The 24,965-nt window shown below is 38.8% G+C and overlaps 2 protein-coding genes across 4 annotated transcripts in view; one reads left to right on the top strand and one right to left on the bottom strand.

Moving 5' to 3' along the window:
- Positions 1–24,965, bottom strand: part of LOC121958674 (ras-related protein Rab-26) — a 95,189-nt gene that overhangs the window by 9,241 nt on the left and 60,983 nt on the right. The window lies entirely within an intron of this gene.
- On the top strand, positions 6,070–11,337 carry LOC121958672. Of its 3 annotated transcripts, none has more exons than XM_042507757.1 (3): positions 6,070–6,133; positions 7,158–8,202; positions 10,399–11,337. In XM_042507757.1, exons 2-3 carry the CDS (start codon positions 7,215–7,217, stop codon positions 10,455–10,457), a joined length of 1,047 nt encoding a protein of 348 aa, XP_042363691.1. In that variant the 5' UTR covers positions 6,070–6,133; positions 7,158–7,214; the 3' UTR covers positions 10,458–11,337. The 3 variants fall into 3 exon arrangements, with proteins under 3 accessions (XP_042363691.1, XP_042363693.1, XP_042363692.1); XM_042507759.1 differs by lacking the exon at positions 6,070–6,133 and adding an exon at positions 6,455–6,477; XM_042507758.1 differs by lacking the exon at positions 6,070–6,133 and adding an exon at positions 6,462–6,482.

Below are 24,965 nucleotides of genomic sequence, written 5' to 3'. Positions count from 1 at the left end.
TAAAATAGTTGCTGTGGTGAAAGCTTTCCATCATTGTGCAGTATTAAAGAACAAAATGCATTGACAGTGACACCAGTGGCTAGTTTTTAGTCCCACAAAATTTGCTGCTGTAACATTACTGCTCTTACTTTGTTACTCATACAGTTTGCCAAATCTGCCATCTACACCCAGCTTTTTTTTTAAGGGAATGGAAGACAAAAATCTGAATGTTTAAATTCACATTAAGTCCAAAACACATGTATGATTAGTTAAGGGACTATTACAACCCATTTCCTCCTTTCACGCCTTAATTTGTGCCCAGATTATACACCGTTCAACTACCAAAAGTGATTAGACATGCCCTGACTGCACTTGCACTTGCATCCTGAGAGGATCAGGCTTCAAATCTCTCCATTTTCCACACCGCTTTACTGTACATCACTGCTGAGCCGTCTCCATGCTCTCCCATTGTGAGCACTGAGTCTATACGCATTTACCTACTTCTGGAACAAGTGTCAACTTCAGATAAAAAATGCATTATGAAATCCTGCTTTTCTGAATTATTCCCACTTGATACCCTGTTGTGCTGTATTACTTCTGACCTCATATTCTCACCTTCATAAAATCTTTCCCTACTTTCTTTTGATATATGCTTTTTTCTCAGGCCCAATTCAGATGTGTAACTTTTGTCTCAGACTGTAGAAATACAGTAAATCTGTTTATCTTTTGCAGCAATTTTCTGATAGAACAAAGCTGAGGCCAAGGACACAGAGCAGGAACTCTCTACCAGTGGTGGGGAAGCAGTTAATAAGGTTGGTGTACTATTCGGTAGATGGGTAGATTACTGACGAGGAAGTGGGTATACTCATACATTCAGATTGCTTTTCGGCTATGAATATACTGCAAACGGACAGAAAACGAGGTGGGTATACCCGACATACCTGCGTATACCCTCCACCACACAACTACCCCTATCCACAAATGTTGTGTAAACTGAGTTGCACTTCAGATAATTCTATAATATTTTCAGCTACTCTCTTATTTGTGCTTGCCTATAGCTGCTAAGTAAGCAGCAGCTGAAGCATGGCTAGGTGTGTCAGCATCACTCACTGGTCTCTGAGGTGGACGGTAGTCCCTTGTTGAAAAAACAAACAATCCATGGTGACTCAAAAGAATGTTCGTACACTTGAAAAAATAATAATACAGCTAATTGGCTAATATGTTTCAATAGTAACTAACTGCTAGCTGGATAAAAGTTAACTAGTTCACCTTGCCATTAAGTGCTTCAAAGAGGTGAAGTATAAGCTACCTTGCATAACTGTGCAAGGATTTGTGGGTAATAAATATTATTAATGTTGTTTATGCTAAAAGAAATAGCTGTTTTTTGTTGAATAGGCCAGTTATCTTTGCTGATAATATGTTGGATTTATGTGTATGTGTATTTTCAGACACATTTTAAACTTAAATGACCAAAAAAATAATTTGGTGCCCCCCCTGCAGTAACTCTGAGGACCCCCTGAGGGTTTTGGACCCCATGTTGAAGAACCAGACTATGCACTATAGATTGTTAAAATAGGGCTCTGAGTGGAAAAGCCTCTAACGTAGAAGATAAATTCTCCACCACACCAATAAAATTCATTAAAATGATAATTTCTTAATTCAGTTAAAGATAAAAAAGTGGAAGGGCAAGGTTCATGTGAAAAAAAAACTCTTCTGGTTTCCACCAGAAATATGATTTACACATTATTTATTTAATTTAGCTCCACATCCTCACAGAATACATGAACGCAGTTTAAAATTGTGCCCAAGTCGTGTTATGATGACCATATGTCAACAGTAAAATAGGATTATTAATGCACGCTACAGTAATTTACATTAAAGCCAAGTAGCTGCTCTACTTTCATGTTTCTAATTAGCCTCGATGATTATGGAAATAATTTCAGTTATGGTAATTGCTGACCTTTAACATTCTCTGAGCACATACTGTATTGTGTCTGTGTGATTAAATCTTAATCCAATTTTACACTTAACCATTGCACATAAAAAAAATCCTGAAAAGTTGTAATTTTTTTTCAGTAAAATGAATTTTCAGATAGTGAAGATACTAAATAATGAGTCACAGAGGATCACAGGATTTGTATTAACTTTTCAGCTTGCCTCATTTTTTTGTTCACAGGATATCGCGAAGGACAAAGATTCTGCTCCTAAGCCCGGATAAGAGTGAGCGGAAGACGGAGGTGTAATGAAAATGGAGAGCTTACGCAACAGTGAAGTTACACAGAGGTTCAAGGTTGTGTCAGCGCACCTCGATTGTTTGACAGAACAGGAGAAGAACAGAAAAGGTTATGCTGCTATAAAAGATGGCAATGGGCATTTCATCAGTTATACAGTTGTATGGGGGAATTGTACTATGGCAAACAGATGTCCTTCGGGAAAATGTATACAAATAGGATAAAAATTGTATTTTTTCATGCTGTTTTCCCTTGAGACCACAAACCTTCGTTGCAAAGAAGTCACACTTGACTGTCCATTCATGACTGTGATTCAGCTGCGTTTGCTTTTAAGACACACATATGTTTATGTGAGAATGTGAGATTCAGTTATATACGCCTTATGCAATCGATGAACTGATGGCTGAAGAGTTTCCTCAATCAATTTTCAAGCAAACTCTCCATTTTCCATGCTGAGCCGCCTCTGTGCTTTAATTACATCCAAATTACATTGAAATTTACATCCATGTCTTCCCCCCTGGCATGAAAGAAGATCTCTATAATCAGCACAGTTTCAAGGTGGGCACCAAAGATTGGTGTCCCCAATTCAGTATCTAGCCAAATGTCTCCCCTACCGTTCCAGAGTTACGTTGAATAATGGCCAAAAAAGTGTTTTTTGCAGGGTGTTATGACGTCCCAGTGAAGTTGACCATTGACCTTGTGGATATAAAATGTCATCACTTCTTCATTATATCTTACATGACATTCCCATGAAACTTTGTCATAATAGTGTATGAATTATTGAGTTATATCCAAAAACTATTTTTGTGAGGTCAGAGTGACCTTGATCTTTGACCTCCAAATTCTAATCAGTTCATTCTTTAGTCCAAGTGGATGTTTGCGCCAAATTTGAGGAAATTTCCTTGTGATATCTTCTTGAGATATTGTGTTCACAGGAATTAGACTGGTGCAAGATTATGGTGACCCTGACCTTTGATCTCCAAAATCTATTATTTTATCATGAAGTCTAAGTAACCATTTGTGCCAAATCTAAAAAAAAATCCTTCAAGATGTTCTTGAGATATTCTATTCACAAGAATGAGACAGAAGAGGTCACAGTGACCTTGACCTTTAACCACCTATGACCACCACATTCTAATCAGTACATTCTTGAGTCCAAGTGGATGTTTGTGTCAAATATGACGAAATTCCTGTGAGGCACTCTTAAGATATCACCTTTACAAGAAGGGGAGGGAGGGATGGACCGACAAACAGAAAAAATGATGCCTCCGGCTTCAGGTATCACTGGTGCTAAGGCATAAAACTACTATGAAATCGTCCTCTTCTGACGTTATTCCTCCTTAAATTGTGAATTATTGTATTATTTTAGACCTCATATTCTTACCATGATAAACTATTTACTGTACTTTTATTTAGACATATTGTCATCTCAGACCAAATTCAGATGCGTGACTTTTGTCCAAGATCGTAGAAATAAAGTAAATTTAACTTTCCAATAGATTTTAAAAGAGTTATAGAATAGGTTTAAATGATGATACACAACATATGCACAGACGGCCAGCTGTGCAGAAAGCTGCTGTTAACATGTCAAACATCAAAAAACACATATTGATCACCTCTGACTGGCAGGAGAAGAAAGTAAAATAATTTCATTGCTATTGACTGAAACAGTGGGAGAAAGGTCAGGTCTCTCTCTCACACTCACACATACTGTAGATAGCACACACATTCCCCCTGCCTCCCTCCATCTCTCTCTGAGTGTATCATCAGACGAATACAGCTCGGATCAGCGGTAATCCCCCCCCCCCCTTGTCTACAGGTTTACAGTATTCTGCGCTCCCTCCCCGGGGGTTTACATCACTTCATTACACAGAGATTAATGTAGTGAGCGCTCACCTAGCAGCCCCGACTCTCGACAACATGTGAACCTGCCAATTACTCACACAGCCTTGAAAGATCTCGGAGGCCTGTGGGTGGATTAAGAGAAAGTGAAAGCAGGAACGCAGCTTCTGTGCTGAAAGTGATCAAGCTTCAAAAGGCTCTCAGTCGACACCGAGCATTAGAAGCCTTACAATACGCGGCAGCACGGGAGAAGGACACGTGTATGTTTTGGTCTACATGTGATAGTTTGTGACATGCCGTCAGGTTTGGTGCAGCCTTCGGTTGACACGACTTTGACAGCCCGTTTTGTACAAAGGGAGGCAGATCAGGGAGGTTAATATTTGTGGCCGTTGGCTTCGAAAGGGGCAGCTGCAGAGTCAGGTGATCAGGTCGCTGGGTCTCTTATTTTTAGCCGTCACCCACACACCTTTGAAAGAGTGCCAAGAGAAAAGTTCTATCGAACCAATTATCGACAGTGTTTGCAGCGGCTACCAGAAGTCACCAGAAAATGTCATATCCCAATTTGCATAGCTGCTACAGCTTTCTAAACTTTGTGGCTTTCCTCAAAGCAGATAAGCAGACAGTGTGAATCAGTAGTGGGCTAACAATATATCTCACAATGCCCCCAGGAGTCAAAAAAATCAACCTTGCTGCCACCGATTTAAAAAAGTTGGAACAGGAAGAAGTTCTCAGGAAATAAAGTTGTCAGGGTGAGCATAAACTCAGAAAATTGGGGAATAATTTTGCATTTTCAGTGAAGGATTTGGTATTAAATATAACGTAGGACGAACAGAGTATATAAAATGACCCAAAAGCCATTTTATCAACGTCAAAGCACTTATGGTCCTTTTTCTTTCAAAACATTCTCATGGCATATGATTTAAAAAAAAAAATAGATAATCCCAATGAAAATACCATTTTGAGACATTTTTTAAAATAGCAGCTTTAGGTCAGAAGTATTCATTATGACAATGCTTTCATCTTTGAGAACAAGATGGCACTGAAACATTTTCCAAATGGAAAATTCTGTTTAATTCCACCTGCTGGTTGCTTTTAAGTAACACCACTAAAACAGACTTAATAGCAAAAAAACATAGCAGAGCAGCAAAACACCTGTTTGCACATAGCATGCACATGGCCTTATGACTTATGGATGTCAGCTGCCATAAAACAAAAACGGGGATAAGACATTTCATGAAACATCACCTTGGTCAAACACACTTTTGGTTGTGGGTAAACCTGACAGATCTGCATGGTACAGGATTATTGCAAGCCTCCTCCTGAACTGCCTCGATTCGGTGTCTCAGATTCATAAAAAACACATTGTTTTTCAAACTGTATGGTTTGCCTAAAATGAACAATGCAAACAGTTACAATGGCCAGTGCTAAAATCAAGCCATGTCCTTCACTGTTAAATAAAGTGTCACTTTTATCTGTGCAAATGCATCCTTCAAATTTTTATTTAGTAACTGAGTAACTTGTTCCCAAATACAATTCCTAACAACTGAAAGGAGTTTTCTCAGGGTTTTTTTTTGGTACGGTTGCAAAATTCGATCTCCTTGTTCATGCTGCAATGAAAACACGAACCACCTTGCAACTTAAAACTGGACCGTGATTTGTACCAAAGCAAACAAACTCTGGGTCTGAAAGCACTTACTACAAGTAGTAAAATAGAATGAGATCATGGTTAGTCATAGACAAGTCTGAACGTTTTAAGGCTGTGTAAAATGTGTTCCTCATAAAAAAAAAAAAAGAACTATAAACTTTCCCATACTGGTCTTACTTCACGCTATTTCTAAATTAGCTGTTAATCAACTCTGTGTGTGTCTCTGTGTGTGTGTGTGTGTGTGTGTGTGTGTATGTGTGTGTGTGTGGACTATGTGTGTGTGTACTCTATGGGTTTCTGGGCGTTAGTTTGAGGAAGCTGTGGTCAAATGTTTGTGGGTTGCTGGGTGGGGAAACAGAGAAAGTGATATAAAGAAATAGATATGAGACAGGTTTGTCTAGATTGGATGAGAAAGACGCTCAACACAGCTCTGCAGGTAAATAATGTCTTAAACTTTCCATTCACATCATCGAAACAAAGTTATTGGAATTGTAAACATTTCAGCATTAAGTTTGTAATTCTTTGGGTATGATAATTTTAGGTTCTGAAATTTTTAAATAGGGTGAAGTCAGGTAATTTGAAGCCATTTTCTGTAGATTATCAAGAAAACAACCGAAGACTGAATAGTACTTAAAGTGTTACTTGCAGAGCTTATTACAGAGCTTTCTATATTTCTAGGAAGAAAATCTGTGCCAAGTAAAATCATTTATTAACTGTCGACCTTATTACACATCAAGAGTCCCGACCTCATTCTGATGACATGTTAAAGTGGGACAACGGGTAAGGTAAAATGAGACAATTATGTTTGTATTTTTAAGTGATTAAATCCATCTATTAATTTAGTCATTAATTCATCATTAATGTTAAAAGATTGTCCAACTTTTCTGCCATGCTTTCCCTGTTGTTTTGCTGCCTGTTTCCTTCGTAACATATCGTCAACACTGAATAGTGTGTGCGTGTCAAAAGTAGCTAATTCTGGACCATTGTTGCATCATTTGCATTGTGAAAATATTTGAACTATTATTCAAACACTTAACTAAATACAACTTCCTACAGCCACTTTAGTTGTTATACACTTAATATTTCAGTTTTGTAATAATATTTTTTTTTATCTGAAGCACATTTGTATAAATAACTCAAAACAATACAACACAATAGCTTAGCATTTAAGCTAAAAGCTACGGCTTGTTTAGTATTTATTTATGAAAATGTCATATTTGCTTCTACAAATTAAAACTCGTAATCTTAATTTGATTGACAGTTTGACAGAAATTCACACGCCTGATGGGTGTTGACACAGCAGCTACCATCTGTTGTGAAAATACAATGGTTTTGAAATCATATCTGAGAGGTGGAGATAGGCGTCTCCTGTTCCTCTTTTCAAAATTCTAACATCCTGACCCCCCCCCCCACCCCCCCCCCCCTCACAACACACACACTTTTTTTGTTTTTTTCCACAGGGTTATTTATGACCATCAGACCTGATAAACACTGAAGTCTCACCCCTTTCAAGCAACATGAAGAAAGTTTTAGCGGCTATTAATGGCACTAGCCCAACCTGTGCTAATGGTAGCTACGATAAGAGTGGCAAGATGAGTCAAAAAGTGTCTGAGGTGAGCCTCAGGGCACAGAATAGAAATTGCAAGAACAGACAAGGACAAGGACAAGGACAAGGACAAGGACAAGGACAAGGACATGTCACAACACAGACCCAGCGCCCTTTCTCAACAGTCACCACCTCTGACGTTGCCCCACATTCTCATCAGCGACGTTGGTCAGCTGAGTTTTGCAAGCGTGGGTCCTCCCCTGGCATTATTGTGAGGAAGAGCAAGAAGGAACCACAGCCTCCTCAGCGTGGAGTATCCCTCCTTCGACCTCAAACAGCATCCCATAATTCATGCAAACGCTACTCCTGCCCTCCCATTAGAGTCTTTAACTCATTATCCTCCTCTTCCTCCTCATTATCCACCTCGTCCTCCTTATCGTCCACTTCTTCCTGCTCATCTCCTCCTCCTGTACAGACATCTGTCATCACTGGCCCCGACCCTCTAGGCTGGAAGTTGCGTCCCAAGTCCAGTGCCGCCTCCCATCGGGCTCGCAAAAACAGACTGTCTCTGCAGATTCCACTTCCTGTCATCTCTCCTAAATCCAGCCCTGCACCTAACGCTCAATCAGACAACACTCTGAATTCAGAACCTGAAACCAAACCCCCTCTAAAACCCAAACCTTCCCGTCGCCGCCACTCCGACTCCTCAGCCTTCCTCAAATCCCCGTCGACCCCTGTACCCATGGTGGTGACACTTGAGGAGCTGTGCGCTGTGCATCTCCGCCCACTCGCCCTTTTGGATGAATCTGATGATGTCTTTAGTGAAGAGGAGGTGAAGGTGACTGCTCGGTCACGCAAAATACCGCCACCTGTTCCTGAAAAAACTTCCATGGCAAGACAAATAGCACAACTAATGGCTCATTCACACCAACACTGCAGCCTGGATGCAAGAAAAAGTGGTAAGCACTTATGACAATTTTATAGTAATTACCTGTGAAGAAAATATGCAAAACTAAAAGAAAACTACAAAACAACCTGGACTTCTTATTATGATTAGCTAAAGGGGTAATCCAACAATTTAGCACTGCACTTCTATAAACAGAAGAAGTTAAACTTGTGAGACACATGGAGGGTCTAAGTCATTACGAGTTCTGCAGCAGCACTGCGTTCATGGAACCACAAAAACAACTTTTCATGGACCTGCAAAAATGTTGTCAGCTCCCCCCCACACATAAAAATTCTAATTTTTGTGGAAACACTAGAGTTTGGTGGAGCTCCATTGCAGGAAGCAGTGCTACATAACTGGTTTGGGGTGCTTCCACCTCCAGGCTGAACCCGTAATTGTCATCCAGATGCTCCCTTAGGTAATGACATTTGCCACAATTAATTTAATGTGAATCAGTACTCAGTGGTACCAATGTAATTCGATTGGCACCAAGCTGCAACCTCTGATGCTGAAAAATTAAGCTTATGCCCAAGTGCCAAAATCTGCAGTTCCAGGAATGGCCACTTGAGGCTGGCTCCAAAAGTACGTCAGTCCCCACAGACCCACATGATAAAATGCCCAACTTTACAGCAGAAATAAACATATTTATAACCTGGTACAAAAATGTTTTGATCTCTAGAGATAACTTCCCCATTAATGACAACTGTAAGGAGATTGAATATTTATAGAACTCCCCCATATACATTTGATTAAGGTGCAAAATTATACATATTTAAAGGTGGGGCTGCTTATCTGCAAAGCGTAGCTACAGTCGATGAGTCAGCTCCACCCCTCACCTCACCACAGTTCCAATCTCTTGTCCAAATATGATCACGTCAGGCTCCAAAAAAACAACAACAACAAAAAAAACAAGATGGCAACAGTCTATACGCCGCACTTGAGACTTCTAAACAGGGGTCAACAAACCACCATTGCGGTAGCTACAACCATTATCATATACAGTCTATGGCCGGTGCTCATAAAAGTATAGATCCTGACATCATTAACTCAAATATCTTGGTGCTGCCCTTCAGTGGCACTATTCTGAGCCAAAACATAAATACAGCTAAGGGGATATAGAGGCAGAATTAGACATGCAGACTGTTTTTACGGCTGATTTAAAAATTGTAAACCCAGTGGTGTTGAGCATGACCATTCTCCTCAGAGGATAGTTACTTTCAACACAAACATGGAGGATAACTTAAAACATAAACATCACGGTACAGTGGACATATTAATTGCACAAGTATAAAACATATGTTGGTCTGTGATTAAATGATGGAATCGACTGAAATAATTAACATACCTGAATGTGCTTTGTGGAGGCTTTCTCTTCTTTTGTGCATTATTAATGAAGCATTTCATTTTAATTATTTTAATTCTTTTGATGAAGAGGTAGGATAAGAGAACAAGAGAAGGAAAATTGATTTTTCAAAACAATGATTGTAAAAGAACATATTGTCCTTCAATGAAGAGGCTGGAGGTAGGAAAGGGGAAAAAAGCTTGTAGAGACTGATTCAAACAAAGAATGGTCAGAGTCGTTGCAGCAGAAGCTGAGATTTAGTTCCCAGCCTGAATCAAGCTTGCAAAACACTGGATCCTACACTTCCGATGGTGCAACATGTCTTTTTGTGAAGACTCTCCCTGCCTGGTAACATTACATACTTCAAGCCCAGTTTACAATAGTTTGTAAATAGAGAATGAAAGAGACGCTATGCGAATCAATACACTGCTCGCAGCTCGACAATGAAATGAGATTTTACCTGTTTTAGCAGTAATTGGACAAAATGACAAGGTTACGCAGAAATCCCAGGGATTCTTTAAATTTGCATTAATTGTTGCATCCTGGAGGGATTGAAGGGGCACTGTTATATACTTTAGATAGTTCCTCCAGGGCCACAGGGGACATTATACTGCTAAAGTTACCAACTGTGTCCCCATAACTGTTCCTCATTACACAACCAGTGACAACATGATTACAAGAAATGAATTTCTTGTTTATAAAGATGATCTGCAACACTGTCTTCAAAGTTTGCACAAGATCTAATTGTAGATTCCCGAGTGTCTTTCATCCTGATTAGCTTTTGATTGATTTCCGTTGCAGTGTGCTGAGAGGAGAGGAGGGGCATACACTGTCAGTCAATAGTAACAGCATTTACTGTTTCTGCAGAGCTGTGTGTGGATACCAGCTGTGACAGGGAGAGGTCTACTCCACGCTTCCCTGGCTGAGGAGACTGAGAGAAGAGCAGAGACTCTGTTGCACTCCAACAAAACTAACAACCGTTTTAAAAAATGACAGCACATGTACAGTATGTCCTGAGGATTGGGCATTATGGTCTATTTGCCTCATCAAAGGTCTAATTTCTAGAGTTACGGACACACTTTTCTGATACAAGTGACTGTTATTACTTCATTGTTGCATGATTTTTAACCTCTCTTTAACATTTACCTTTAACATTCTTGTTGACTCTCTGCTGTATATATTTTGCAAACTTCTCTCTGTTGTGTAAATATTACTTTTACATGAGTGTTTGTGTGAGTTCAGGCAAGTGTTGCTTCAGTGCAGTGCTACTTATGCAACTTAAACCCTGCAGATGTTGCAATCCCTGCTGGTTGTTAATAGAGATAATAAATCACTAAAGTTCCCTTTAAGGAAGTGATGTAAAGTTGGTGGCACAGTGTATGCAATTTGCCTTTCGTGGTGTTTATGTAAGCATCTACTTGGACTCAAGGATTAACTGATTAGAATTTAGTGATTAAAGGTCAAAGGCCACAAATGACACCTTGTGTCCATCTCATTCCATGAACATATCTCAAGAAGGCCTTGAAGGACTTTCCTCAAATTTGGCACAAACATCAGCTTGGGCTCAAAAATGAAGTGATAAGAATTTGGTGGTTGTATGTCAAAGGTCAAGGTCACTGTGACCTTACAAAACATGCCTCTATAATAATTTTTGCCTTTTTTATTCAGTTCATATTTGAAGCTGGCGATCCTTGTAATATTTAAATCTCCTTCTTTCTGTCAAATAAAAGCAAAAAAAGGACACAATATTTGTTAATAGAGCTTTTCAAATGATAGTCAAATAAAGCAAACCATTTTAATAAATTACTTTGGCCTCTGCTAATTATTAATGCTGTTATATGTGATATTTAAAAGATGATTTAACCTGTTAACAGTTTTTTACAGCTTAAAGTGATTGGAGCCAAGTGAGTGTAGGAATAAGATTACCTTATAAAAATCTTGTGAAGAACACATGCTTCTTTTGCTTGTTTTTATCAGCAATTCCCATGGTCTGATGTCTCCGACACTCTGCCTCAAGTTGAATTTCTGCTGCTCTGCTCCAATTCAGGCTTGGCAGGCCCTCGCTACATACAACACAATGGTGTATTTGCCTGACAGATGTACACACACACACACACACACACACACACACACACACTAACAATGTGTTGTAGCAAAATCGAACTTGCTTGTAGATGCACTGTGACTGGGGCAGTATGTGGACTACACATAGGTGGAAAGTGCTGAGAATCTTGCTGCTTATCCAGATGGTCATAAAAACAGAAAAACAGGCTCAAGACAGCTAAAAAGCTTGAAGTTTACAGGTTGTCTAATCAGAAAGGAACAGCTGCTTACTAGGAAATCACTGGGAAAACAACTATGTTGTATCTGTGAAAATACTGGTTACAACTACAAACAATGACAGTCTTACAAATGCCGAGTAATGCTCAACAGACACATGGTGTGTTTTACAGAAACAACAGCAGGGGCACATTTGCAATTAGGACGAGTGAGAGGATACAAAATGACAAAACATCTGTTTGAAATCCAAAAAGTAGCAGTCGAATGCCAACACTTGTTTACTCTCTGTCGCTTCTGTCCAGGTTATCAACCAGTGACACACTTGAACGAATAGGTTCAGACAGAATTAAGTGTTGCAGTAAGCTGAAGTAATGGGTAACACTTCATTTTACGGTTCACATAGTTTCCTCTTCATCTCCTAGCAAGGAACTGACCGGGTAATTGGGAAGGTTCCTGGAAGGTATGTAATTTGGTACTACTGAAGAAATGAAGACAGTGCTCATCTAAGTACACTTTCAATTATGTATTTCCAAATTATTGTTGGTGTAACTTAAAGAGTCTTTTACTTCGTAAACATGTTCATGTAAAATTCAACCGTGTGGTAAATAATTACGGAAATTTGGCAATACATATACAAGAGACAGATGATTAAAGAATGGTCAGAACTGATGTCCTGCCAGTGAAATTAAAATTAATTTCCGGTTTAGTGGGTCTGGTCTGTTGTACAAACTTCAATAGATATGATTTAATAAAAACCTGCTCATTTGGTGTTGGGACAAAGTGTCATTTTGTTTTACTTGTCTTCTGGTTCAAGTGGCTCACTTAGTGGTAAAATTCAGTATACGCGTCCTTGTCCAGTGTTTGGCTCCATAACAAACCAGTTAGTAAATTTTCAGTCCAAGCCTTCTGATAGTCATTATTTTGGTTCAAGTTCACGAAACACTGGATCCCACATTTCCCATCATGCAACTCAATACTGCTCGCTTGTTTTAATCCCCACAACTTCATTTTGTAAAGCAGGCTGACAGTTAAAATCTTTTAAGTCTCAAGCCCAGACCAAGATAACATTACATAACTTTTACATCATCATGGATATTTTATTTTGATCTGGGAAGCTTCCTCCAGAGCCAGAAATCTGATTTCACGGCATGAGCAGTACTTCTCCTGTATGAAGTCAACTGAACTTCATGTGAAAAATTTGTGAGGTGACCCTTTAAGATTTTAACACTCTTTTAGAAGATTTGATCTGAAAAACAATAACTTCTAATAGACTCTACTTCACTTCATCTCTTCTGTATCTCTTCTATTGTTTATGGAACCATAGTGAAATATTTTGAACATGAAAAGTTAATTTTTGGGCTCATGATAGTAAAAAAGTAATCTCAACTCAAGGTCCACTTATTTTTGTTTTAGTTTTAACGGCATCTTGGTCCAAGAAAGGGTTTACAATGTCCGATACACTTTTGATAAATTCAACCAAATTACACCTTGCCTGCTATCTATATTAACCTAATGAAAAATCTTTTACAATAAAGTATTTGGTAATATTTCAGGAAGACAAAGAATCAGTAGGTATTCCAATATAAGGTAAAGGTAAAAAGATACAGACAGAAGAAGTTAAGATGGAGTCAGTGGTGTGAATCTGGGTTTGGTCCGCTGAGATGAGCTGCTGAGTGTCGAGGTGAGCGGAGAGAGAGATCTGCAGCGTAGGTTGGAAGCAACGCTGCAGGCAGGTGAGCAGTGGGACTACACATCATGATACATATACATAAACACATGCAGAAATCCCACACCAGTACACACAATTGATAGGACACCTTGAGCATGCAAATCTGAAACTGCTGCATCTTATATTTCCTTATTGATTTACGTCTATATTTCCTGAATTAAAAATGATGGGGGGAAAGTTGCGTGTTCTTTGCTCCTAGTTTTACTTGGATAAGCTACCGGGAAATGAACTCTTTCCGTCAAGGAAAAAAAAAAAACATTGCGTTAGGTAGGCAAAATTAAATACGGAGCTGTCTGGTTATCTTAAGGTCAATCACTCTGACAACACATGCACAGTGCTATCACACCTATAGTTTATTGACTTTATTTCAAACTGGATGGAAAACTACACTTTTTTGCATTTTTGTATTTGTTTTGTATTAGACAGCCAGGGTTCAAGTGTAGTGTAGTATGTATAGTGTACAACTATTTATTTCTCCATTGAAGGAGACTTCTAAAGAAACTGTTCTCACCAGAAAAACGCTTCAAACGCTGTAAACATGTGTTTGTTTATCCTGACAGGTGTCCTGTGGTATTTACACTGAAAACAGGAAGTGAAATATGACTCACAACACATCATACCAACTGCACAAGTGCTGCAAAAGGGTCCTGAAATTCTAGTTGTTCTGGTTTAGGTAATGGTGAGTCCAAACAAACTAATAAAAGTGAACTTAAATAATGGATCCGTACCAACGCTAATACTGTCCCGGCTTGATATCGGCTAGATGTGACTGATTCTGTTTTGTGGTCACTATCATTACAAAATGAGTGTAGACAAAAAAAAGGAAAAAGTGGGTCTAGTAAAACTCTACAACAAACCACAGCACTGTCTTTTTAAGGCACTTTAGTGGTTTTGTTTGTAGTCATATGAGCTTGAAAGACATGCTCCCATCCTGCCAATAAACTGAGGCGAAGGATCAAACACTCCAAACATGCTTGGTGTGAAGAAACCTCTGATATAAGCTTTCCCTCAAACTGACTAATAAGTGAGGCTAGAAGGGGAAAAAGGAGCAAAAGTCTCAGGAGTCTAAATGAGATGGTGGGATGCACTCACAAGGAGGAAAGATGAAAAAGCAGAGTGAGACGCTTATTAGGCTGCTGCACTGTGTGTGTCTCGGGTTGTGTGAGTAGTGTGTATCAGTGTGGTTTTGCGTAAAAGTTTGCAGGTTAGTGTGTGTCTAAATTCTGTCCAAATCTGAGTGTGTGTTGGACTGACCCCTGTCATTGTCTGTGCATTGTATATTGTTGTTGGGCAGGATGACAATTACTGCCTCCTGGTAAAACCTGGACGTGGTGTTGCCAGGGTGTAAAAGTGAGGTCTAGTTATGCTTTCATTTTCTTATGCTTTCAATGTCTGCTCTCTTGACTCATACTTTTACCTCTTCTCTCCTGCAGGTACATTATCCAATTTGTGAGGACGACACAGTTACCTCAGCTGTCTTAAAGTCCCTTTTTTTGCCTAAAAAAATCTAATGCTTTAACAAAAAGGTCTATCTCTGTATTGATCTTTTCCATAATGTTATCAGACATTTATGATAACAAATTGAGCCAGTAAGTGGCAAAAACAAGAACTTTCATTGGATGTACATTGACATTGTCTCCTAATGCCTAAAATGAAAACCAAATATCTACCCAAATAACTACTCCAATAGCTGTATATTCGGGTCCAGTCCTATGCTCAATTCTGGACCAAATCCTAAAATGGTTGTTACCATAAGTCACTTAATACCATTTCCACATTGGGAATGGTATGACTTCCATATTTGTCATACAAATACATACTTACATTATTTCAGAGAAGCTCAAAACATCTTCAGTATAAAACCTCAGGCAAGATTTTCAAACATTTGCATATTTTAATAACCTTTTACAATATTAACATTTTCCTTAAATAAGATAAGCTCTGGTACAATATAATTGTGAAGAATGTGTAGGAACCTCAGTACAAAGTTCTGTAAATAAACTTAGTGACTAGCCTGCAGGACAACACTTGGGTAAAAGAAACACAAACATACATTTATGAGTAGTGTGGTTAATTGGTACATATCAATGTATATGTTACCATGTGAGTGTGAGCCAACATTTAGGGCTCAACAGCACATGCGAGAACATAAGTGTAAACGTGCATGGATTCTTTCCAGGTCTCTCACATACTGCAATGAGCCAACTACAGATGGAGCCATTAAAGTTTCTGTCAAATGCTAAAAGGCTGAATAACCAATTAGCATTCAACTACCACAAGTCTTTCACATCTTAATCTCCTGCTCCTTGTCTTCTACATATTCATGAGAGGCACATTGGCCCTATCAAGCTGTTTGCTCACTCCTGTCTGATAAGCTGCTGCGACACAAGGGGGATGTTTTTAAGCAAATGACAAAAAAATGTCAAAGAAACGGCATTGTTAGTATTGGAGAGGAGGGTGGAAAGCTACCTTGGTTTTAAAGATGCGCAGCCTTGACAGAAGGGAGAAAGATGAAAAATAAACAGAGGAATACAAGTGAGAGAAAGTGTGAGGGCTGTCGTGGGGTAGATGGAGAAAATAAACAAATATGCTCATGAGTTTGTGCGAGTAGATGAGAGACAGAAAAGCAGAGAGAGGAGGGAGCTGGAAGGACAAACATTATTTGATTTAGTTCAATAAACAGGCAGAGAGCTGGGGAGTGTTTTTTGCATCGCTGATTTACTGCTTGGAAAGGACCTCGATGAACAGAGCATCACCACTCTCTCCTGCCAATCAAGAGTGGGGTTTTTTTCCACCCCAAAAGTTTTTGGTTTCCCTGCAGCTCAATTAGACAAACTGGCACTGTGATTCATCAGCGTCGATGTCGATGGTGGTGCTGGAGAGGCTGCACTGGAAAATTATTGGTTTTCTTTATTTTTTCATGGAACGCCAGCCCCCAATTTCATTGTTTTGTAATTCTAATTTATTGTGATTGAACATGCAAATGATCAGAATTACATTTATTCATTTGTTAAAGGCCCATTTTTCAAACCTATCATAAAAGAATAAACACTTTTTGATATCCACTTATTTGAGTTCCCTTGACTGCTCCTGCTGTCCATAATGGCCATTAATGGATTAGCGCAACTAAACTGTAAAAAATGAGGGACAAATTCCATAGCCTTGATATATCGTTTAACACGTCAGTCCGATTAATGATTGCTGAAATGATTTTTTCCGCTTTGCTTATTTTTTATGTACTGTGCTGCTAGAGTCTTTGATGAAACCAGTCTACCAGCACTAAAGCTGAGCAATATAATGCTAAAAAAAAGCCACCAAAAAAAGACCCACCTAAAAAAAACAAAAAAAAAACCCCAAAACATTAACAGTTAAAAAATGTGAATTTTCTCCACTTAATTTTACACATTAAAGAATCAAGGCAGTGGTAGACCAGCAACTCCCATGCAAAGTAAAATTACAGTTTTTATGCCTATGTTGTTATATATATATATTATATATATATATATATATATATTTTACCTGGAAAACATACAGAAGGGTTTGCGGTATATTTTGAAGACCTGAGTTCCAAGATCACAAGATCACCGTGTGGTAAATTACATGAAAAGAAAAAAAACAAGTCCCTTGATCATATTAACACAAACATCCATAATTCTGCTCGCTACACAATGCCCCATTTCTTCACCCTCTCCACACATTTAGCCAGCCATGTGCCAGCTGACACCTTGTGTACATCAAATTGATTTTTACTTTACTTGTTGTGGGATTCTTTTGAACAACAAAGCCACCCTGCTGTGAGAAGGCTTCAGTCATTTAATGATTTAATGATCTGCTCCTGAGCGTGCCAGTCAATAGTAATAAAATCTGTCTGTGTGTGAGTGCCGGAGCATATATTTATGCATGTGTGTTATGTGTGTGTGTTATGTGTGGTATGTGAGTGAGAGCAGATCTGCTACCGAGGAGTGCCTTTCGCCAACTTAATGCATGGTGCCAGAATAGCAGCTGTAAAGCCCTGATAGGAGGTTGGCAGCTTGGTCACTGGCCCTATGCCTTAAACTATGACAATCTAAGTACCCCTTTAGCATCAATTTTGGACACTCATTCTAGGCACCCCTCTTGTGTCAGTTTTTGATGCTTCAAGACAGCATGTCTGAGCTATTTACATTTTTAGTGTCCTTCAAACTAAACCTTAATGTTCACAGAAAATGTAGGTTTCGTCACTAAAAGTACCTCTGCTTTAGGAAGATCATGGTTGCGTTAAAATAAGTGTGTTTCTTGTGTAAATTAACAAGTGTGTGTTGACGCATGTCGTGACGTTAACTAGGTTACACGCATGAGAAAACTCAACATTAACTTTTGGTTTCACAGAAGACATGAACAGTGTTCTTCTGGGTGAAAGTCCTGTATTTGTTAGACCTATCCACCGACCACTCCCTCCCACCCGATGTGGACTCTCTCGTTCTTTATACAACATCTTTGGCTCGGATGGCTTTATATCCACTCCCATCTTTTTTTAATTGGGAAAGGTTTCAATGACATTTATTCCCAGGACAAATGACTTATTCAGTACTGTTCACTCCCACATACGACAGGTAAGGTATTCTTCTGTGTCTTTTGCTGACATTCTGGGACAGTGTGTCAACTGATGGCTATTCAGTGCATTGTGTCTTCTCAAAAAATACTTCCTGTTTCACAGGAAATGTAAAGTTTCTACCTGTTAGATACATACAATCAATATAAACCTACAATGCCATTGAAACACCTTGTATTTACATATATTTCTTGTGGAACTGGAGCACGTGGTTAGGTTTAGACAAAAAACACCATGGCTTGGCTCAACATTCATACAAGGAGCCAACAACAGGCTCCAGATTGCAAGTCAGGGGTTTGTTGGACCTTTCCACTTCCCTTTTCCACCAGTAACATGTTAAAGGGAGCCTTGTGTGTCAGCAGCAAAGGCTGCCGACAAAGCTGCTGTGTATGAATGATGTGGCCCTTAGAATTAGAGCAGGGGTAAAAGGGTTCAAGGGCTAAAAAATCAACAGGGTCTTAAGGCATTTCTACAATATTTCCATGAAGGCAACAGCAAATGCAGGATAAATAATGCAAAAAAAGCCATGCTTTTTCTGATTATTCACTCAAAATTGTTGATCCTGGTTATCACCATGTCTAAAAATCACATAAATGGCTGGATGCTGGATGCGTGTGCCTTATGCTCCAGATTTGCTTTCTTTATTTTATTATTTTGCAACAACTTTATTTAAAACTGCCCACTGTGGGTGCCACAATGAGAGGCAATCAAGGTCCAATCAAAATGCTGGCTATGGCGGTGAAAAATAATTTCTGCATTGATGATAAAACCTCACAAAAATAATTATATATTATAAAATCATGAAGTGGTTGGCATAACAACCAGTACAACATGAAATTCTCATCATGTCCTTGACCACTGAGAAACCTGAATGGAATTAGAGATTATGTAATAATGTCAGGCATTGTGTTTACTACCTGCATCACAACAGTAATGTGTGTATGTGATGTATGTTTTTATGAAAGTAGTGCAGCCTTGACATGTTAGTAGCGTGCTTTTCCATAGATACAGCAGCCATATATGAAGGTTTCCATTCTTCTTTGACATTAAAGGACAATTTTACTGCCAGATTGAAGAAAGCTGAGAGAGAGACCTTGTCACATTAGTACCTTTCTGTATTGCTAATAGCAGGCTCACCATTATCTGCTGCAGTGAACAGCATTAAGATTTGTTCTCTTTACTGTCAGCAGTGTTTCAAATTGAACATTATCTAATTTAAATAAATAGAGAATAGATAATAATAATAATAAGTGCTCTTAAGATGTGAGTTTTATGCGTTGCAGTGTTGCAGAAGCCTTACGTTAATCTCACAAGATTCAATTCCAGCCTAACTAGAACTACCACCTTTATTTGTATGCCTCTGCACACCAGTGTTTACATCCATGTCTGTGAAAAATGGATGTTTCACACACATCTTTCCCCCAGCAGCACAGAAGATCTATACAATTAGCACAGACTGAAGGTGGATGCCCAGGATTAGTGTCACCAATTCAGTATCTGAACAAATGTCTCCCCCTCTTGTTTCTGAGTTATGATGTTGAGTAAAGGCCAAAACATTTTTTTTGCAAAACATTATAATGTCACAGTGAAGTTGACCCTTTGATCTTTTGGATATGAAATGTCATCACTTTATTGTATCCGAGACATTTGCGTGAATTGTTGTCATAGTTAGCCTTTGAATTCTTTAGTTCATGAGAATGACACAGATGCAAGGTCAAAGTGTTTGTGCCAAATTTGAAGAAAATACCTCAAGGTGTTTTGAGATATCATATTCAAGAGAATGAGACTAATGCGATGTTACATTAACCTTGACCTTTGAACACCAAAATCGAATCAATTCATTGTTGAGTCCATGTGAATGTTTGCGGCAAATTTGAAAAAAAAATCCTTCAAGGTATGCTGTAGATATCATGTTCACAGTTATGAAAGAGTGACCTTGACCTTTGATCTATGACCACTAAAATCCAATCAATTTATTGTTGAGTCCATCTGGACATTCGTGCCAAATTTGAGGTATCACATTCATGAGAATGGAATGTACACATGGACATAAGAATATAAGAATGGACAACCCGACCAGCTATCTCCATCGCAGAGGCATAATAAAGTGTCATTGTGACCATGAAGATGTGACTCGGGCCTTGTTTATACATAAGACCTACACACTAAATTGCCAGCACATTTATGTAACAAGGTACATGCCTGAGAGGGACTCCAGAAGCCAAATGCAAGATGGTTATTGTTTTTGTTCCCTCCATACTGTTACAATGACAAATCACATTTATCAGAATCAGGGCAAATGCACTGGTTTTAAAAAACAGAACGTTATGCAAAAATCCTCAGACTACTGACACAGAAAGGCAGCTGAAGCTATAGAGGAAGTTAAACCGAGGCAGATGAGAGGGGGCAGAAAGCAGCAGTGGCTGTGGTCATGGTTACAGATGGTATGGAGAGTGACGAGAAAAGTGAAAGAGCAAAAGAAACACATGGGAGACAGAACAAGAGAGCGTGAGTGATGGAAAGTACTGGGCACAGTCTCTCCATCTCTTTATCATCCAAATGCTCTCCAGCCTTCACCCTGAGGCTGTGCTGCTAATGGATTTACACTATGGGAGACATCAGCGTGATACAGCATGCTGCACTAGCCCTGAATGCACATGTAGTGTATATGGTGAGAACTGTGTGAGAAACATATTTACGTTATATACACTCATCTGGGTTAAAGCTCAAATGTCTAATCTAGAACTTTTTTTCTGTATAACTACATGTCTATTTGTCTTAATCATTTTCCTGTAGCAGTTTTACCATCTGCTTTCTGGGAATTTGAAACCAAGCACATTTCCTGAAATATCAAACCATTAATGTAATCAAAATTAATGTATCAATGCAATAATTATCTTAACAAAATCAACAGGTGTCTTACAAAACAAGACATGAATCTAAATCAGTTGTGAAATGCAAGTAGTGGAGTAAAATGTAGCCTATATTTTACTACAGAAGTATAAAAATAAACATGAAAAAGAAATGCTATACTAGAAAGATTATAGTATTTAAGAATCTAGTAAGTTAAATTCCAACAATGTAACATTTATGACAATGGTTTTGGAAAGGTCTACTTGGTTGTGCACACTGAAGTGACAAATCTGATACAAAATACATTTGAAGAGGTGAATGCACAACACGCAGTGAATCTCAACACCATAACTTCAATGTGTTGCTGCGCTGCCAGCCATACTGTTCCTCTCCTGCCACTGTAACTCATGACAAGCCACCAAATATGTGAAAGTGAAGGGAACAAACACTGCTGCATCTCTGGAAAAAGCTCTAGCTTGCACAATGTTCCCATACAAAAAAGTGTGTGTGTATGTGTGTGTGTGTGTGTCCACGTACGGCATTAGGCCGGCACAAGCTGCACTTCAGCTGTAATTAGAATTGATTAACATTAACAAGCTCAAATTGTGTATCTCACAAGTTGTAGTTCTGTACTAAGCCAAACAGGTGTGCCCTCTCAGCCCTCTGAGGGGAGTACAGCTCGTGCTGTATATTCACCACACACACACACACGCACACACACGCATTTCTTTTATGTTAATGCTAGCATGTGTAAGCTACGAATAGGCTTACATCCTCATACATGGAGAAATCTCTACTATAGTAAGTGGAGCAGAATGCGTGATTTATACATTTAGAGATTTTGATAAATACTCCATCTAATGAAGACAAATGATCAAAAGGACATTCGAGGAGAAAATCATGAGTAAAATTTATCTCCTGAGTCAAAGTAATACACACACAGTATTGAGTATACAGAGAGTGCTACAGCTACATAATTTCAAATTAAGCAAAACAATCAATAAGCATGTGTGCTACAGGTACATCTTCTAGCTATATATAACCTCTGCCAAGTTCCAGGTTGACATGCTCTCTGGTTTCAAATCATCCATACTTCCTGTTCCTATGTTCTCTGATTGCTCCGAGAATAACCGGCAGCGTAATTGGAAAAGCTCCTGTGGTTCTCAAGAGTGCTAACAGACAAAGACCAACACCCCTTTTGTGCCATTTGTGGCTGTTCCTTTTAAGAGTCATATCATACAGCACAGCAGCGAAGCACTGAGGTACAAGATGCACCCGGGCCAAGGACCCATCTCTGAGTACTTACACATTTAAAGATGAGGTCATAGGACAATTTCGTGTTATGGGACATACTTGTCCTATTATAAAACAATTGCTCTCTCTGTATTTCAAACATTAGATGCAATACAGGCAGAATTTTACTACTCACCCATTAGCTTTCAAGTGGGATATTAACCCTTTGCCACCTGAATAGACATCCATTTTTTTGTGCAGCATTGAGACACTAAAATTTAAACCTTTGACAGAGGACAAAAATGGTTTGATTTCTTTTAAAAGCACAGGAATAAACTAGCAAGACATGAAAAGAAATGTCCTGCAAACTGCAAAAAGTTAAGAAAAGGTGACAAGGAAATGATTTGAAATAAAAGGTTAGGGGGATTAGTAGATATCATCCAAAAAGAGGGGAAAATATCTACAAACTCATCATATATATTTAAAATAATGTTACAGAAAACCAGACAAAAAATGTTTTTAGTACTTTCTCGCAGTAATTTTCATTCTTCTTTTAAAACGTATATATATATATATATTTACATTTTTTCTGCTTATCGTCAGACAGTTTTCTTAAAATTTCTTGCTAATTTTTGGGCCATTTCTTCTTGAGTTGCTTGTCGCTGTCCTGATGTTTTTAAAAGAAATCAAGCTAATTGGCACAGGTTTCAATTGGTTTAAAGCATAGACTGTATAAATAGTGGATGTTGCTACCATGACATCACCTATTGGTTTTTGAAATCCTTTTTTGAAGCCTTGAATATAAGACATACATGGCTACGGCCACATTCCATTTGAAGCATACACAACAGGCTCCCTTCAAACTGCATCCAAAACTGGTACAAAACAAACCCACTAACAACTCGGTTTGTTGAGCTCTGTTTCAACCCCATTTGTTGTGAGTAAATTTGAGGCCAAACCTAGCAATAATCTACTGTATCCTTTTACTTTATTCATTACACATGACTTGACTGCCTTGACTGCCTTTCTTTAGACCAACACTTCATGGTGAGTATTACATGTAAATTGGTAAGTTACATAAAAATTCACCCTGCGTACAGTTGTCACAATCAGGGAGATTTGCTACAGAAACCCAAACCTTTTGTGTACCCGGACAAAATTTAACAAATGTGTTACTCCTCGGATGTAACTTGATGTTACCAATTTTTTATTTAACTTTAAAGGTCTCCTATTATAGAAGGATTGGCAAGATATCCCTGAGCTGCACAATGTTTCTACATTTCATCTGTCATCTTGGTTCAAGGAGATATGTAATGCACTTACAACACCTGGCCAGTGGGTGGCAGTGCATGGCACAGTGCACTGGGGTCCACTGTGGTGGCTTACATGCAACTATAGAATCAAAACCCATGGATATGTATGAAAATGGGATTTAAATAGCTGTCCACTGTAGTGACCACTGTGCATGAAACATTAACTCTTTCATTCATAATTTAATGAGTTTAAAAGGAAGAAGGGAATGTGGTGTTGAGTAGGATCAGAGTGTGGTTTATAAGTTTGCTGCTAACTTGTCATTGTGTGTTTACAAGCTTTAAAAGTGCATTTATTATCTGAAAATGGCAATAAGAGATTCAAATTCTGAAAGCACAGACTCATTTAAAAACAAAATCCCCAAATGACTAAAAATCAAGATGTAGGCACAAAACCACTATATCACATATCGACAAAAATCCAACAATCCAACTGTGCATCCATAGTATCTAAGGTGAATTATAATTAACCAATAACAATAAATATAACCTTTTTAGTTGACCGGAAGAAATCTTAAGACACACTTAGTGAGGATAATAGATCTGAAAATTTTTGGTGAATAAAGCATGGTGTACTGAAGTTATATCACATTTTAATTTTGGATGGACTCTCATTGAAGCTCCCTCTGGTCTGCCTGTCTGTCCTTTGTTTTCCATCCCAGTTAGATACGAGCCTTTAAATACCTGATATTAAAAGCATAATGATGGTAACCAGCTGTTTGTAGAGAAGTTAAGCAGTGTCTGTGTCTCTCTAGGGAACACTCTCAGTCCTCTGATAATGAAAGCCTCTGCGCACCTAGACACATACACACCTGAGTGCACATGCACATTCAGGTCACACAGGCACCACACACAGGCATACTCATGATCACACACTAACAAAAGCCACCCACAAGCAGCACATAGTCTCCAGATGTAAATGCATCAAATCTGACAGATGGCTGGGGAGCTATTCCTCTCATTGATGTGCACACTTTTATAATGGCCGAATTCTGTTCTGCATTAATCAAAGGAGACTAATGCACCTACAGCGGGCGAGGGGAGTGGTTCCAAATGGGGCAAGAGATGGCTGGAAAATCACAGTGGGCGCTGCATTCAGAGGAGAGACATGCTGCGACTACAAAGAGATAGCTCCATTTGGGGGGAAAAAGTGAGCTCTAATCTATTCATTTGTTGCCACTGTGGTCATCCTCACTCACTGTCCTCATCGGTCATCATCCAATCCCTGCTGTGAGCATGAGCACATAGGGACCTGTGGACATCACTTTGAGAACTTTTCTATTAAATTGCACATTCAGTGAAATAACCTAGAATTACCGCCTCTGGGTTGTATGCCTCTGGGAACCTGTCAAACTGCAGTTTACATCCATGTCAGTTCAGATGTATCCATGTACCTATGACAGATGCAGCAGGCAAGTTTACATATTCTAAAAGACAG

Source organism: Plectropomus leopardus, chromosome 19, assembly GCF_008729295.1.
Source record: "Plectropomus leopardus isolate mb chromosome 19, YSFRI_Pleo_2.0, whole genome shotgun sequence".
NCBI lineage: Eukaryota > Metazoa > Chordata > Actinopteri > Perciformes > Serranidae > Plectropomus > Plectropomus leopardus.
The sequence above is the reverse complement of the archived record's forward strand: the minus strand, read 5'-3'. Positions and strand labels throughout refer to the sequence as shown.

Excerpts from the sequence above, each read along its gene's own strand:
- LOC121958672 (XM_042507757.1), top strand. The coding sequence starts at position 7,215 with ATGAAGAAAGTTTTAGCGGCTATTAATGGCACTAGCCCAACCTGTGCT. Across the intron at positions 8,203-10,398 it reads CCTGGATGCAAGAAAAAGTG|AGCTGTGTGTGGATACCAGC; the intron begins GTAAGCACTTAT and ends CTGTTTCTGCAG.